At 44.0% G+C, this 17,626-nt stretch overlaps 1 protein-coding gene across 2 annotated transcripts; it reads right to left on the bottom strand.

Moving 5' to 3' along the window:
* Positions 1-206: 206 nt before the first annotated feature.
* Hnrnpul2 (heterogeneous nuclear ribonucleoprotein U like 2) lies at positions 207-17,581 on the bottom strand. Of its 2 annotated transcripts, XM_075973421.1 has the most exons (14): positions 16,731-17,581; positions 14,372-14,507; positions 14,003-14,079; positions 13,192-13,331; positions 12,705-12,795; positions 12,497-12,609; positions 11,842-12,105; positions 11,371-11,493; positions 10,867-10,995; positions 9,756-9,924; positions 4,710-4,910; positions 3,391-3,464; positions 3,017-3,124; positions 207-2,897 (listed from the first exon to the last, which is right to left on the bottom strand). In XM_075973421.1, exons 1-14 carry the CDS (start codon positions 17,263-17,265, stop codon positions 2,817-2,819), a joined length of 2,241 nt encoding a protein of 746 aa, XP_075829536.1. In that variant the 5' UTR covers positions 17,266-17,581; the 3' UTR covers positions 207-2,816. The 2 variants fall into 2 exon arrangements, 1 of the variants encoding a protein (XP_075829536.1); XR_012910659.1 differs by lacking the exon at positions 3,391-3,464 and having other exon boundaries at positions 2,857-2,897; positions 16,731-17,392.
* Positions 17,582-17,626: the final 45 nt, after the last annotated feature.

Genomic DNA, 17,626 nt, shown 5'->3' with positions numbered 1-17,626 from the left:
AGCACTCGGGAGGCAGAGGCAGGCGGATCTCTGTGAGTTCGAGACCAGCCTGGTCTACAAGAGCTAGTTCCAGGACAGGCTCCAAAGCCACAGAGAAACCCTGTCTCGAAAAACAAAACAAAAAAATAAATAAATAAAAATAAAAAATACATTATTAAACATCCCCAGGATCACTCCAGTCAGTGCAGCCACAGGAGATAGGAAAATTCAATCCAAATGGTCATTTATTCTAAAACTGGAACTACTGTGCCTACATTTGTTGCCAGAATGATGTAATGAGAACAGGGAAGAGTTACAGATGTAAACAATGACACAGTTACATTTTTTTTTAAAATGGTAAAACCCTTTTTTTCTTTTTTTACTGGCCACTTCCAAGAATGCTTTACAGGTTGTGCAAAAACATTTACAGGCTCCATGTGGTGTTTGTTTTTCTCACAAGCTTTTCCATCTACAACTACAACAGAAGTCTGATAAAACACTAAACAAGTCTTTTAAGGGAAACAAAGCCAGGTTCCCTCCTGTTACCATAATCCACCCCCCCCCACCATAACATTTCTTTTCATAATAAAAACACGAGACAGAAACAAAATGCAGACATTCACTTTGATGCAAGAGACCTCCTGGACAGACCCAACAAGGATGTGGCAGCTTTATTCTCCATTCAGTTAGAAAAACAGCTTTTTAAAAAGAAGACTTTTCTATTATCAAATTAATAATAAGTATACTCTCTAACCCGTTGCTCCAAACTTCAGTGTTAAGTTTATGCCCCCATCTGTGGGGTCCAACCATCCACAATCCATGTCACAGACTACTATAAAAGTGTTATTTGTTGGAGGACTGAACATCTGAACGGTCAGCTTCTGCCTCTGGAAACTAAGTTTTCTTTTATAACATAATCTTTTCTTAAGGGGATTTCTTTGGGCTCCAGTTTTTACCTTTTTGCCCTGACATTATAAACAAAGCTTTCTCAAATTCCCTTAATGATGCCAGTGAGTTACAAAGATACATGCAGTCATTCCACCCACTGTAACACACAAATCCATTTGTGGCACCATAAGGGACAGGTGCGATAGAAAAGACACAACATAAGCAAGCTATCTCCTTCCAGGCCTGAAATGACCTTTGGAAAGAGGTCCTTGAATAGAAGGTTGAGTCCTAACAGACCAGAGAGTCAGAATAAGGGTCTGAACACCCAGAGAAGAACTGCACAGAAAGGACATCAGGACAGGGAAGATCCAAATCTCAGCACAAGTTTAAACAAGAGAACTAAATGCTCAGGTGAGGAAGTGGATGTGAAATATGTTCTAGTAGCACAGCCCAGAGGTTTCTCTCACCAGGAAGTACTGTAGGATGCTGCTGCTGAGTAAGCTTTAGCTAAGCAGGATGATTTAAATTGAAGCTCAGTATTAAAAGAGCATTGCCACATATCCTGCCCATATTCTTGAACCCAGCAACCTGTAGTTGTTCTGTCAAGAACTGGGAGGGTGTTGGTAAAGTTACAAATTTAATGATCCCAAATGAAGTCTCTCGATGAAAGGCCTCTCTGGGGCTCACAAGGAAACACCCCAGAAGGAATCCTGTTTCAGTTAAGTTGGGAAAAGGTGCTCCCCTGCAGGCACCCATACACACATTCACACAGTCTTCCCACGTTTCTGCAGCCCTACTGAGCTGCCCCCCCTTTTCTACTCACTCCCATCTGTGTATCAAAACAAAAACAAAAACAAGAACAGCAGCAGGGCAGCGTCCCCCACTGTATAAAATACTTGCTATTCTCAGCACCTGGGCCTGATAGCCCACACCACAGATTTACCTATATATATATATCCTGACGCAGTGAACATCGTCTTGCTGCGTTTCTGTGAGCGGACACCCTGAGAATCATTCCTTCCCTCACACTAAAAGAGGCCGGCAATCTTAGCAAATGATCTAGAGATCTCGTGCCTCTATCAACTGAGAAGACAAAGAGTCTAGGGCCTGGCAAATCACCATCTTTAGACTGAGGGCTATGTTCCCACTCTCCTCCAGACTTTATGGGAATTCATTGCATAAAACATTGGATGGGGAAAAAAACTATTCTGATCTGTAGTCCCCAACAGTCCCCATGGCCTGGGAATCCTATATAATAGAACCACCCAACTAGCAGTCTCTGTGCCTTAGGCAGACAGCACAAAGGCACAACAAAGTGGACAGTGGGACATTTGGGCCTCCCAGCCTAACAGATCAGATATCCCAAGAGAGAAGGGTTGGTAATGAAAATACAAACGGTTAACTGGTGCAAGTGACTGATAGAGCCAATCATTTATTTTCACTGCCCTGGTCACAGGCGCTCCCTCCCTCTGCCCCCAACCCTGCCTCCTCTGTCCCTACTCCTGCCTGCTATGCAGAGTTCCCTCAAGGTGTTCCCTTTTTCCCACACCACTCTCCCTTGCTGGGCTACTATTCCAGTTGCCTTAGAGTGCTGGAGGGTGTCATTTTTAGTTCTTTTCCTATCCAGCTGCAGGGTACAGAACAGGCAGCCCTAAGTGCTGCTTTCTGTGCAAATGTTTTTTGATTACAAATAACCTAACTAGGTTTGAAATGTTTTATAGAATAAGACAATATTCTTTTCAACAAACTTTAAAAAAAAATGTACAGTTTTGTTTTGTTTCCACTTCCCCCCTCCCCCACCCCTGCTTGCATACCCTCCCCCCATCCACCCCTCCCCGGCAGCTCAGCCCCACCCCAACAGCCCCTGTTTTCCTTGGTTGTGTTTTGGGGGATGCTTGGCATCCCCAGAGCCTCAGCTTCATGGCTGACAGGTGAAAACAGCAGGGGCTTCACCGATACCCTTGGTAACCGTAGTAGTTCCTGTAGTATCGGTCTCTGTCCTGTTGGTGGTGGTAGTAGTAATTCTGCCACTAGAAGAGAGGGAAACCCCATCACTTAGAGCCAGAGCTGGCTGAGGATGAAGAGGCATGACATTCATCCAGCTGGTCCTTTCCCCTTCACCCTCAATCTATGCCAAGATAATACTCACATCCCGGTTGTATTGTCTGTAATAGTCTCTGTATCTGTTGTACTCATAATCTTGTCTGTAGAATCGATCATAGTCACCCCTGTATCGATCATAGAAATTACGGTAGCCCTGAGGAAGGAGAAAGAAGAGTGGTGGTGATATATGGGTCTCCAGAAGCACAACCCACAGTTACCCATTACTGAACAAGACATTATTTCATCTTGATACTATAAGCAGGGTAAATTTTTTCCCCAGGTTAAATTCTTCCAGATGAACATATTAAGTGGGCAAAACCCTAAAGACCTAAGAAAACAGCCCAAACCCCTCTGCTCCCCCAAGTCAATAGGAATGGCTTCACAGCCCAGAGGGAGGAGCAGAAGGAGAGCTGCACTCACCCCTCTGTTTCCAGACTGCCCCCAGTACTGCTGCCCGTAGGCCCGGTTGTCGTAGCCTCGGCGCTGCCCGCCCACTGGAAGAGAAATGGAGAGGGCGCTCAGACAGCTGGCATGGGGTCCTGGCTCCACATCTGAGTGGAAATCAAAAAGTTGGAGCCCAAGGCAATTCTATGGGAGGAGGAGGCTTGCTCTGGCCAGGCTCACACAATGTTAAGTAAAGCACCAGCCAGGATCTTTTATTAAAAGAGTCTGAGAGGGGAGGGCAGAAGAATAGACACAAGATAACAAAGCCACCCTGCTTTTGAAGCTCCCCAACCCTACAAAATATTTTAGATGACAAAAGGATGCATGGCAGAGTTACAGACATGAATAAAATCTGCCATTCACCAATCAGATTCTCAGCCCAAAAAGGGATCTGAGGTATCACGTAACCTATACCCTTCACTTACTGCACACAAAGAAAACAAAATCTAGTCAGGCAGTGGTGGTGCACGCCTTTAATCCCAGCACTCAGGAGGCAGAGGCAGGCGGATCTCTGAGTTCAAAGCCAGCCTGATCTACAAGAGCTAGTTCCAGGAAAGGTTCCAAAGCTACAGAAAAACCCTGTCTCAAAAAACCTATCCTCCCACAAAACAAAACAATCTACACAATACTCAATACTCAAGGCTAGAACTGTTGTTATTCCTGGTGTCTGAGAAATATTTAACACTAACTACCTGTTGATTTACATACAATTGTATACTCATACACACTTTTTTTTTGCCCTTTTTTTCCAGACAGCATTTCTCTGTTGCTTTGAAGCCTACCCTAGTACTAGCTCTTGTAGACCAGGCTGGCCTCGAACTCAGAGACCGTCTGTCTCTGCCTTCTGAGTGCAGGATTAAAGGCGTGCGCCACCACCGCCTGGCTTAAATACACCCTGGGGATTTAGCTGGCAACCTAGACATTCAGAGGAAAAATTAATTCCACTAATAACTAACTTGCTTTGTAACGCTTTAAAAGGATGGAAGAAATACTTTTTTGTCTGTGCAATTGGGTTGATTTCATAAAACACCAAGAAATCTTAAGGGGAGAATTGGCTTTCACTGCACACATCCTAAGATTGCAGTGAAGTCTGAAACCCACTAGCTCACACAGAAGCTAGACAGATGATGAAGCACAGGACTGTGTTTCAAGGAAACATATTTTTTGCCCCACAATAACTCCCTTCTGGTTGAAGGATTATGGGGAATGCATAGGAAGTAAGTGCTAAAGACAAGAAGAAATAAGCTTCATTAGGAAAGTTGCTCATTGTGGGCGGCCAAGTCTCCAGGACTCACCATAGCCTTGGCCTCTGCTTCGGTTCTGCCGGTTTCTCTTGTTGCGATTGTTCCTGCGGTTTGTCCGCTTCTCAGAGGGGGGCAGCAGTTTCCTTGCTTCCTCCTTGTATTTAGTAACAATGGGTTGGGCTTCTTCTTTTTCCAGCTCCCCATATGTCACCTCATCCATATAATCGCATTTCTCAGGTAGAGAGAAGTTGGCTATAAGAATAAGAGAGAAGCTTGTGGGCCTAGAAAGTATAGACAAGGTAAGAATGCATGAAAATCTACTACAGGAAGCATACTTTAGTTTTTGGTGGCTCTGAGGATCAAATCCAGGGTTTTGCAAATGTTAATCAAGTGTTCTGTCACTGAGCTATATATCCAAGGGTTTTTATTTTGATTGCTTTGTTTTTCCCATTTTTTGAGACTTTCTCTGTCCCACTAGCCAGCCCCCAATTGGTGACCTCATAAAAGAGGTGCAGAGCCAGTGAGAGGGTTTGGTGGCTAAGACACTAGCAGCCCATGCCTGGAACCTCAGTATGCTTATTACTAATTATGAACTTTGGCTGATAGCTTAGGCTTGTTTTTTAGCTGCACTTCTAACTTAAATTACTCCATTTCTATCAGTGATCTATATGCTACCACATGCTTGTTTATTTACCTCATCTACATACTGTCTACACTGCTTTCCTCCTTCTGCTGTCTCTTCAGACTTCACATTTCCATAGGATCCAAATTAACTTCTGCATAACCTCGGGGGTATCTATCAGATATCTGGTGGTCATTCTCGTATGATAACTGGATAAATTAAGGTTGTTTTTTTTTTTAAATAACCTTAGGCCACTCCTCTTCAATGCAATGGTATGGTAGGTTCTGCTTTAGTTCTATAGCCCAGGCTAACCTCAAGTACCTTAGGCTCTCGAGTGCTGGAATTACAGTTGAGTCAACACTCAGTTTGTTATTTATTGAGGCAGGAGCTCTCTACAGAGCACTGGTTGTCCTGGAACTCACTATGTAGACCAGACTGGCTTTGAACTCGGAAATCTACCTGTCTCTGATGGGACCATGCCCAGTTTTGTTGTTAATAGTATATATATGCCTAAGTGAGTAGTGTTAGTGCAAGAAGGCTAGTGTAGGATGTCAGGTATTGTCTACCATACTTTACTCCTTTGTAGACATGGTCCCTCTCAAAATCTAGAGACTCACCATCCTGTTGCCACCCTGCTCAGTGGTGAGATTTGGGAGTATACAGAGTACCTGACTTGTTATGTGGGTGCTGGGATCAAAACTTCAGGCTTCATGCTATGCAGCTAAGTCTTTTTTTTTTTTATTTTTTATTTTTGGTTTTTCGAGACAGGGTTTCTCTGTGGCTTTGGAGCCTGTCCTGGAACTAGCTCTGTAGACCAGGCTGGTCTCGAACTCACAGAGATCCGCCTACCTCTGCCTCCCGAGTGCTGGGATTAAAGGCGTGCGCCACCATCGCCCGGCTGCAGCTAAGTCTTTAAAGACTGCATCATCTAGCTCTTGTTGGTTTTTTTACACATAGGGTCTCATGTATCCCAAGCTGGTCTGAATCTTCCTGCCTCTTGGCTTCTGAAAACTGGGATTATAATTATAGTTGTTGCTACTGCACTTAGCTTCTCTTTTTATTTTACTTTTTTCTCCTTTGAGATTGTTTTGTTATAAAGCTCAGACTGGACTTCAGCTTGCTATATAGTCTGTGCAAGTTTCCAACTGAAGATCTTGCCTTACTGTCCCAAGTGGTAGAATATAGGTCTGAACACAACAGCAAGACAAGCCTAATACTTTCAAAGTTTAACTTAGTAACACACTAAAATGTACTAGGCTCATACCAACTCATCCTTAGATAACCAAACTAACTTCTTTTTGGAGACATGGTCTCATGTAGCACAGGCAGACCTGGAACTCCCTTATATAGTTGAGGATGACCTTGATTTTCTTGCTTCCAATCTCTTTTTTTGGGGGGAGGACCCTCAAGATACGGTTTCTCTATAGAACAGCCCTAGTTGCCCTGGAACTAGCTCTGTAGACCAGGATGGCCTTCAACTCACAGAGATCTACCTGACTCTGCCTCTGGAGTGCTGGAATTTAAAGGTGTGCACCACCACCACCTGGCTGCTTCCAATCTCTTAAAATCTGAGATTAGAGTCAATTGCCACCATGGCTTTCTTCTTTTTAAAGATGGTGTCTGTCTATATATTCCAGAATGACCTAGAACTCAAAGCAATCTTTTTGCTTTAGTCTTCTGAGTGCAAGACTTGTGGTACATACCTAAGGCAAATCTTTTCCCTAAATTGAATAGTATATGAAGACAAAGGGCTTTATGCCAGATAGGTTTACAAATTCTTTTTTTTATATATTTGTTTATTTATTTATTATGTATACAATATTCTGTCTGTGTGCAGGCCAGAAGAAGGCACCAGATCTCATTACAGATGGTTGTGAGCTACCATGTGGTTGCTGGGAATTGAACTCAGGACCTTTGGAAGTCGAGACAATGCTCTTAACCACTGAGCCATCTCTCCAGCCCAGGTTTACAAATTCTTAAGTGATCCAAAATACATCAAGACAGAAGGAACACAGACTAACCCTGTAACTGAACATGTTTTGGTGTTGCTTAGATCAAAAACTTGGTCTCAGGAATTGTAAAGCTAATCCAGTAGTTAAAAGCATCTCACTGCCCTTTGCAGGTCCTGGATTCAGTTCCCAGCACCCACAGAGGTACTCACAACTGTCTTGTCTCTAACTGTAGTAGTTCAGTTTTGACCTCCAAGGACACCATTCATATATAGGCAAAACATTCACAGAAATAAAACAAATAAGCCGGGCGATGGTGGTGCACACCTTTAATCCCAGCACTCGGGAGGCAGAGGCAGGCGGATCTCTGTGAGTTCGAGACCAGCCTGGTCTACAGAGCTAGTTCCAGGACAGGCTCCAAAGCCACAGCGAAACCCTGTCTCGAAAAAACAAAAGCAACCAAAAAAAAAAAAAAAGCAAAGAAAACAAATAAACCTTAAAAAAAAAAAAGAGCCGGGCAGTGGTGGCGCACGCCTTTAATCCCAGCACTCGGGAGGCAGAGGCAGGCGGATCTCTGTGAGTTCGAGACCAGGCTGGTCTGCAAGAGCTAGTTCCAGGACAGGCTCCAAAACCACAGAGAAACTCTGTCTCGAAAAACAAAAAACAAAACAAAACAAAACAAAAAAAAGAACTTGGTCTCATTATGTAACCTGCCTAGTCTGTAACTTGTTTAGACCAATCTGGTCACAAATTCAGAGACCCACCTGTATCTGATCTGCTGGGATTAAAGGCATGTACCACCATGCCTGGTCAAGAAGTAACATTTTCAGAACTTCAAGATGAGACTGAGGGTATAGGTGAGGGGCACTGCACTTGCCTAACATGTAGAAAGGCCCTGGGTTTCAATTCCCAGTAGACCCTAACACATACACACACATGCACACTCACGTGCGCACGCTAAAAGCATCATCTCTAATAACACACATGCACTGACTCAAGGTCGGTCACTGAACAGTTAGTTATACACGATAGCCAGACACATCTATCATTCTATGAACATCAAGTTCATAGACTGTGTCCCAGTGAGTTTTACTTCAATTATGATTCTCAGATGAATCCAGTTATCCCTATTTTACAAAACAGCATCAAATTCCTCCAAGTGCCTGAGTATTTGCTATGGGCTTGCATAATTCATTCTGTATAAATTCAGACACTACAGCCCACAGATGTGAGAAGTGATTCCCACAACCAGGGGTTATGGAGAGTTTCCAGAGCCAGCAGCTGAGAGGGTGAGTGGGAAGCCATGAGTGAAAGGAAACATGAAATGAAGAATATGATCTGAGGGAACACCATAAAACAAGACCAAGTAACATAGCTAACACTGCCTTGAGATGACTGTATACTTAGGCAAATAACAAATCAAAAAATAAGCAAAAAGGAAAATAAAACATAAAACTATTATTGTAACAGAAATCAACATATGGTAGAGACAATTTTCTACAATTACTGTGTTTTCATTTAAATGTTAACAATCATTCTTGCCATTTTTGTGGGATATAAATATTAATTTAAAATAGTATTTATTACTGTGAAGTTTCATTTCATATGCTGATATTTTTCTACAACTAGGGAAATGATGGACAAACAGTATACACTATAAATATCTATTTAATAGGTAACTGACTCAATCCCCTTCCTTTACATCTAAGTATTTTATTTGGATTTTTTTTAAAAAGATTTATTTATTTATTATGTACTCAGTGTTCAGCCTCCATGTATGCCTGTAGGCCAGAAGAGGGCGCCAGATCTCATTACAGATGGCTGTGAGCCACCATGTGGGTTGCTGGGAATTGAACTCAGGACCTCTGGAAGAGCAGTAAGTGCTCTTAACCTCTGAGCCATCTCTCCAGCCCCTCTTGTTTGGATTTAAACATCTTATTTCTCATACTTCTTTTTTATTTTATTTGGTTTTTTCTCAAGACAGGGTTTCTCTGTGTAACAGTCCTAGCTGTCCTGGAGCTAGTTCTTGTTGACCAGGCTGGCCTCAAACTCACAGAGATCTGTCTGCCTCTGCCTCTGGAGTGCTGGGGTCTGAGGTGTGCACCACCACTGCCCAGCTCGTTCTTCCATTTGAGACAGCATCATTAGCTCAGACTAGCCTCCAACTTCTTATCCTCCCTGCTTTCAATTTCCAGATGCTGAGATTATAAGCAATCACCACCCTGCTTTTTTCCTCCCAACCAAGACAAGGTCCTGTTATGTAATCCAGGCTAGTCTAATTCATGATCTTCTTTCCTGACCATCTCAAGTGCTGGGATTACAAACATGTGCTACCTACTATGCCCAGACATAACCCTTTTGTATTTTAGCCACAAGTCAAGGGGTCTATTGTCAAGCACTTGCCTCCATTAAATTGTTTTTAAATTTATACTTTAGATGTAGAGAGTCACTCTTGGTGCTACGAGGTTCCAGTGGGGTTGTACTAACCAGGGACAAGATTCTCTAATCTATGCAATTTTAGCCCACCTTTCATCTCCAGCATTATAGACTCAGGCACATCATCTCCCTCCACTTCTTTTCTCAACTCCAGCCTCTTCTTCCAATCTTCCTCATTAGGGACAACCACCACCACTTTCCTGGCGAAGGTCTTGAACAGCAATAACTTCCTTCGTTGGCCAGAGTTGTACACATTACACTAGCAATGGGAGTAATAACATGTTTTAAGAACAAAAATCACCTCTAAACTTACAGCTGAAGCATCAGATTAGAAGTCAATACACAATTTTCTTTAATAATCCCTATTATTACTATTGTTTGTAGTAATCTGGATCAAACCTAGGGCTCTGTACATGTTAGAAAACTGCTCTATCACTGTGCTGTAACCCCAGTCTCCTCTGACTTTTCTTTTTCTTAGACAGGGCTTCTTTGTGTTGTCCTAGCTGTCCTGGAACTAGCTCTGTAGATCAGGCTGGTCTTGAACCATAGAGATCTGCCTGACTGTGTCTCCTGAGTACTGGGATTAAATGCATGTATCACCACTGCCTGGCTTCTCCTTTGATTTTTGAGACTCTACTTGATAAATATTTCACATCAGGAAAACTAAAGTTAGAGAGGTAAAAGACTTGTTCAGAATCACAAATGTAAGTAGGTCAAGATATTGACTAAATAAAAGAAATAAATAAATGGGGCTGGAGAGATGGCTCAGTGGTTAAGAGTATTGCCTGCTCTTCCAAAGGTCCTGAGTTCAATTCCCGGCAACCACATGGTGGCTCACAACCACCTGTAATGAGGTCTTGTGCCCTCTTCTGGCCTGCAGACATACACACAGACAGAATATTGTATTCATAATAAACAAACAAATAAATAAATAAAATCTGAGTTATTTTTTAAAAATAAATAAATAAATAGATAAATGAACCCAGATCTTCTTCTATTCCTCTATCATCTAGCTCATACTCTCAGGATAACAGTACGATGAGTTCAGGTATATTACGTAACTCAGCGCAGACAAACCTGAGTCTATTTCTTAATTCTTAATTCAGTCCTACATGTGTATCCCAGTTTCACTCTTTTAAAAAGTTGCAAAATTTTATCTCTGGACCTCCTTTAAAAAAGTTCCTCTTGAATGCTTGAATACCTGATCAAGAATGAAGTTCCTCTTTGATCGGGAAGCAATCTGGACTAGCTTACTAAGGCACTGGGAAGCTTGCTGAACTAAGAGGTCTCGGCTCTTGGGGTCCATCTCTGGCTCCTCCAGCCCCTTCATCTGATAAGTGCAAGAAGACAGGAGTAAGATAAGGGGTTACACAGCAAGTTCAAGATCCCCAAAGTCACCTGTTTTAAATGCTACATGGATAAGACCAACTCATCACACTACTAATTTCCTATAGTAATTACTTCCATTCTTAATCCGTACATACTCCAGATTGTACATTTTCAGAGACTTGACAATCCAGCAGGTATGGAGCATATTTTAACACATGACAGAAAGTTACATTTTTACATGTGTAGCCCTTGTTCTCACACACTTCAAAGACATCCTCCATCTCCGACTGAGGACAGGTTATCAAAGATTCCCAGAGTCTCCAGAGCAAACATCACTGCCTATTAACCATCCCTCCCCCACCTTTCAGCAACTGACCCTCATTTGACTGAGCACAGTCTCAGCTCCCAGGACATTGTATCTTTTCTCAGGGTTTTCTTTTGCATACTTTAGTGCCCACTTGGTCTTCCCAGATCCAGGGAGTCCTACCATCAGAATCACCTGCAAATAAAAGGAAACTAGGAATGTAATAAAAGAGTCATTTTTTAAAATCCAACTTTCTTTAGAAAATATTCTTATATTTTCCCTATCCAAATTTGACAGTAATTTCAGAATACACCTGAAAGGACACAGCCTTCACTATTCTATTTTTCTTTTTTTTTGTTTTTTGAGACAGGGTTTCTCTGTAGCTTTGGTGCCTGTCCTGGAACTAGCTCTTGTAGACCAGGCTGGCCTCGAACTCCCAGAGATCCCCCTGCCTCTGCCTCCCGAGTGCTGGGATTAAAGGCGTGCGCCACCAGCCTTTACTATTCTAAAACACGAGGCCCATACTTCTGCAATTTGGCATACCTCACACTCCTCTATGGTCTTAGGAGGAACTGCAATCCGTACACGCTCCTCAACAGGCACAGCATGGATGAACACAAACTCTTCTGGTGGTGGGAAAAAGGGCTCTTCCTTCTGACCGAAGTTTAATTCTATGACACAATTTTTGCACAGGACATGGGGTAGAAGGGCTCGATCTGCTAGAGATTCCTTGCTGATCCGGAATGCCACACCCAGGTCTTCTCCATTCTTGGAGAAGGAAAGTTCTACTTCTTCAGTCTCAAAATTCTAAAGGGACAAAAGCACAAGAGCACTTACAGGTTGATACAGGTTTTAAGGACAATGACGTCTTATAGCTTACTTTTTTTTTCTTTAGTTGGGAGGATGGAGAGATGGGTCAGTGGGTAAAGGCACATGTCACCATGTATGATGACATGACTTTAGTCCTTAGAACCCACATGGTAGGAAAGAACTGTCCTCTGACTTCCACATAGACCCTCTGATATGCCCCCAATACATGTAGAAATAAGCAGATAAATACTGGGGTTACTGGACAGCTCAAACAACCAAGCAATGCATAGAATGTATAAGAGCCAGTAGTTGGTAGGAAGCACAGCTGAATCCTCTCAGCCTTTCATCTACTCTTTGCTATAAATCCACAATTTACAGGAACACTTACAGCAAAACAGCCAATGACATCATTCTCCCCAAAAGTCTGGCCAAATTCCTCAAACTGCCCATTCTCTGCCTTGAGTCCTCTTCCATCAAAACCATAAGAGAATTCATCTTCACCTAGGATAGTCAACAATCAATTATCTAGCTGTAAAGTTCCCACAGAGTGAGCAATATGGTAATAAACACAGCAAGAAGTTAAAAAATAACATTACCAAGCTGTGGACAGGAAAAATCAACAGACCACCCAACTCTGAGTAGAGAAACTTCTGTGCAGCCTTCTTTCATTGGGAGATTCTGTGTTACCTGGTCAAGTCAGAAAAGGAATTTTTAGGTACTTTGAGCAAGGCAGGTACAAAGTCTGAGTTACAAAGATAAGATTTGTATACAAACTGAAAAGAAAAAACAAAGATCACAGCTAAATATCAGAAAAACAATTTTCACTAAACCTAAACCAAAGACCAAATTTGTAGGTCTGGGTATATAGCTCAGAAATAAAGCACCTGATGATATATGTACATGGCCCTGAGTTCAATCCCCAACACATAAAACAAACAAGAAAATAAAACAAAGTCGTAAGGGTCAATTTTGTTGCTCAAAGTTAAGGTATGTTAAGTCAGGTGCCTTCTCTGCACTAATAAAGTACTGGCTAGGCGGCCAACACACAGCTGAAATTAATAACTGACTTGAAAGAGCCCTTACCTTGGCCTCGAAGCATACTCTTCCCTTTGTTACTCCATAAGTACTCCTTGCCCCAGACCAAAGGGTAGGAAATTTTTCTGAGAAAAGTGGCTGCCCTCCATATCGGTCTTTGCTTATTTGAAAATGGAGATCCGAGGTATCTGTTAAGAAGGAAAGATACAGGGCTGGAGAGATGGCTCAGAGGTTGAAAGCACTGGCTGTTTTGGGGTGTTTTTTTTTTTTTTTTTGGTTTTTCAAGACAGGGTTTCTCTGTGGCTTTGGAGCCTGTCCAAAAACTAGCTCTTGTAGACCAGGCTGGTCTTGAACTCACAGAGATCCACCTGTCTCTGCCTCCCGAGTGCTGGGATTAAAGGTGTGCGCCGCCCGGCTGCACTGGCTGTTTTTTCAGAGGTCCTGAGTTCAATTCCCAGCAACCACAGCAGTGGCTCACAGCCATCTATAATGAGATCTGGAGCCCTCTCCTGGTGTGCACGCAGAACACTGTATACATAGTAAATAAATCTAAATAAAAGAAACATAACACGAAAGATATGCCCGGTTTACTACAACACTCAACACTTGACAAGTGCTGAGAGCACCATTATGCCCAATTATCATGAATGGATACAAAAACTGTCCAAATACTCAAGCCATCAAGTTTTACTCTCAAAAGTCAGTTCTAGATCATGCCAGAGACTAAGGCAGGAGGATCACAATTTGGAAAATAACCTGGGATAAATAGCAAGGCCCCACTCTCAAAAAAAAAAACAACAAAAAAAAACCCAAACAAACAAACAAACAAAAAAAACAAAGCAATTCGCTTTATACATACATGTGTCCAGGTTCACAAGAGTCTGATCCTCCTCTTCATCTTTTGCTTCTTCTTCTGGAGGTGGTGGAGACTTCGAGCTACAGGTAGGAGAGGAGAGCAAATGCAATATAACCAAAGCTGCTTTCTTGGAGGTGTTTGTGTGGCACTGTTCATTTTAAAGTATCAGTGAATTATCAAATTCCAGCAGACAGCTTCTTTCAGTCAATGAGAAAAGGAAATAGCTTTCATCATAGATTTATTTACTCTAAAACTTATGCCTATAAAGATCTATTCCATTTTTCAATCCACCCCTCCTTCCAGACTGTCCAATCAACGCCAGGAATACCAAAAGCAGAGCAGACATTCCCATCAAGGGAGTGTTTCCCTCACCGGCTGTGGTAAGCCTCCTCTCGGAATTCATAGTAAGCTCGGCCATGTTCATCCTTCTCATCCCGCTGTCTCTTTACCCCCCGCCGCTCACCATCTGAGCCTGCTGGTTTTGACTTTTCACTATCTTGGTCATCTCCTACAAAAGGGAGGGAAAGAAAATCAGCAGTTTTTATACTGGAGCATAGAATAAGCTCAGAACTAAGAGAATCTGAGTTAACCAATATGGGGAAACAGAGGGTATCTGAGTGAAAGTGTTCCTATTATAGCCATATGTTTTATATCCATATGTTTTATTTCCAGTATCTTTTTATTGATTAAGATGGAGGGGGCGCTGTGAGCTCAATACAGTCAAGAAATAGAAAAAGTTGGGCAAATTTTCCATTCTAAATGTATCTACTTCATTCAAGCCAACCTGACAGATCTCCCCACTAATAGGATAGAAAAATATCCCTGAAGTCGTTTAAAAACCTTCACAGGTGAATTTCTTTCAGTTCTCATCAGATTTGAATTTACAGCAAGTACTTAATGACTATTTTCTAACATTTCTCAGCAGGTACATGGCACAGAAGCCTTACAATTTCTTTAAGAGACTGTCTTTTTTGCCTTAAAATGCACAACCACACTATGGCAGCTGTATTTTTTAACAGGAATTTGAACTAAAAGTTACCAGAGCAAATGATTAAGTCACACGTGAACCATAAATAACACTACATCTTGACTGCATGGAATTTGGGGCAGGAAGGTGGTGGCGTACATTTAGCGACATTCTTTTTGTTGTTGTTGTTTTCTAGACAGGGTCTCACTATGTAGCTCTGGCTCTCTTAGAACTCACAATATAGCTGGGAGGCGATGGCATATGCCTTTAATTCCAGCACTCGGGAGGCAGAGGTAGGCGGTTCTCTACGTAAACCAGGCCAGCCTGGTCTACAAGAGCTAGTTCCAGGATAGGCTCAAATAAATAAATAAATAAAATAAAGGAATAAAGAAAGAATGAATGAATGAAAGAAAACACTACAGAGAAACCCTGTCTCAGAAAAACCAAAACCAAAAGAAACCCAAACAAAAAAAACCACCTCACAGAGATCTGCCTACCTCTGCCTCCCAAGTGCTGGGACTGAAGGCTTGACACTAAGCCCGGCAGCACCACTCTTTACAAGGAGTACACAAGGTTTTTCCCCTTAGGCTTTCATGATTTGAAGGCTTAATAGTCTTTGACAATTCCTCTAAAGTGCTCTCTTACCCGTCAATATCTTATCTGCTATTTGGAATACAAACAAGTCAAGGGTTATATAATAGAGATTTTGTTCCAGAACGTTAGACACAACAACCCCCCCCAAAAAAAACTATACGCTGTATAGTCATTGAAAAATAGATTCCAAGTACAGGACAATAACAGCCTTAAAAAAAAGTGCAAAAAACAAACAAAAAACCTCAGGCAATCCAACTGAAAGTAAGACTGGGAAGCAGCTCTCCCTCCTGACAGACACTATGGACTAGCTCTAACCATGCCAGCATTTCAAAAGAAAGGAGAAAGGTCATTAACTCCTGGGGAAAAGTCGCTACACATATTCTACCACAAGGTTACTCAACTTACCCACTAGAACCCCTCAATCATTCCACCTCAGGAAGTTAGGGACCTTAAAGGCCCCAGTGCGGAAGGATAAGTCTATAAATATGCTCATTTACCGACTCGGAAGGAGAATTAAAATACAACGACAATTGGGAGAAGGGAAAAAGCTCCATTCAAGCAACTAACATGCTACTAAAAGTTACCAGCCTAAGGCTTCCTTTCTCTTTGCTAGTTAATGATTAAACCCAACCGCTCACAGAGACACTGTCTGCCAGCGCTGCAGCAGGAAGGAGCAAGGTTAGCTATCCAGAGGCTTTGTGAGGAGTGTGCTCTAACATGGGTTTGACAGAGCAACACTTCACAGACTGCTCACTGGGTAACGATCTGACGGCAAGAAATTGACTGTCAGCTAGGCAGTCTAAGCTTCTAACGGGTACCTGTAGTCCGCTAATTTCCCAGCAAATTTTCCGCTAAAGGCTGATCCACAGGTAGCTCGAAAGCAGTACACACACACATACACACGCGCGCGCACACCATACCACACACTTCTATCCACTAACACTGAGGAATCGCGTTAGACAGGAACCGTGGAGCCACAACGCACCCAAACCCCCCAAAAGATGGGCAAGTGAAAACCCCGCTCCCTGGGGAATCCCATCACACAGCCGCGGGAATCGTGCGCTTTCGGGCAAGTGGAAACAAGGAATCAGATCGCGCGCTGCGGGGTGGGGTGCTGGATCGGGGACGCACCCGGCAGGTTGGAGCCTTGCTCTGCTGCAAGTTCCTCACCTTGTTCCTCTGTGGCCTTGTCACCCGGTGCCTCGGATCCCGGCGTCTCATCCCCGCTCCGTTCCTCCGGCCCGTCTTCCTCCCCCTTGCCGGTCTCATGCTCTTCACCACCGTTTACCCCACCTGACCCGGCCGTGGCCTCCGCCGGTGTGTCGGAGGATTCGGGTTCGGCCTCCATGGCTGACGCCTCCGGGGGCTCCGGAGGAGGCTGCGCGGCCTGGCCCAAAGCTTGAGCAGGAGGTGGCTCCTCGTCTTCGTCCTCAAGCAGCGCCTCCTCGTCCTCCTCCTCGTCCTCCTCCTCCTCGTCCTCCTCGTCCCCGCCCGGGCCTCCGCCCGACGCGGCCACAGGCCGAGGCTCCGCCTTGCAGGCCCCGCCGGGCCCGGCGCCGCCAACGCCTGCCTCGTCCTCCAGCATCTCAGCATCCAGCGCCTCCTGAAGCCGCTGCGCCAGATCCATCTTGAGGCCGCGCGAATCCAGGCCCCGCCGCTGCAGCTCCGACCGCAGCTCGGTCACTTTCAGCCGCTTCACCTCCATCGCCGCCGCCGCCTCCTCCGCCTCCCGCCGCCTCCTCCCCTGCGAACTGTCGACCGAGCCCGACCGCGCAGGCGCCGCCGCCGCCCGCCTCCGCCTCCCGCGCCAGTACTGAGCCCGCGCTAGTAAGCGCACGCCGGCAGCGGCAGGGGCCGCGCTTTTCCCGCGGCGTGTTTGTGTCGCCTTCTTCTGCCCTGCCCCTTTCGGCTCACGGAGCCCAAAACAAGGCGGCGAGGAGCAGCCTCCAGGGGACTCGACTCTCGACCGCGGGAGAGTGCGCGCCGAGAACGACGGAGTTCCCTCACTTCTGCTCCCGCCCCTCACAGATCCGGGCCAATCAGCGGAGGCGTCCTAACTGCGCAGC

This window comes from Microtus pennsylvanicus, chromosome 5, assembly GCF_037038515.1.
Source record: "Microtus pennsylvanicus isolate mMicPen1 chromosome 5, mMicPen1.hap1, whole genome shotgun sequence".
Taxonomy (NCBI): domain Eukaryota; kingdom Metazoa; phylum Chordata; class Mammalia; order Rodentia; family Cricetidae; genus Microtus; species Microtus pennsylvanicus.
Note: the sequence above shows the minus strand (reverse complement) of the source record. Positions and strands in the feature narration are given on the sequence as shown.

Coding starts and splice junctions, on each gene's coding strand:
- Hnrnpul2 (XM_075973421.1), bottom strand. CDS start 17,265: ATGGAGGTGAAGCGGCTGAAAGTGACCGAGCTGCGGTCGGAGCTGCAG. Junction 12,796..13,191: donor GAGTATGCTTCGAGGCCAAG/GTAAGGGCTCTT, acceptor TGACTTGACCAG/GTAACACAGAATCTCCCAAT. Junction 9,925..10,866: donor GGAACTTCATTCTTGATCAG/GTATTCAAGCAT, acceptor TCCCATTGCTAG/TGTAATGTGTACAACTCTGG.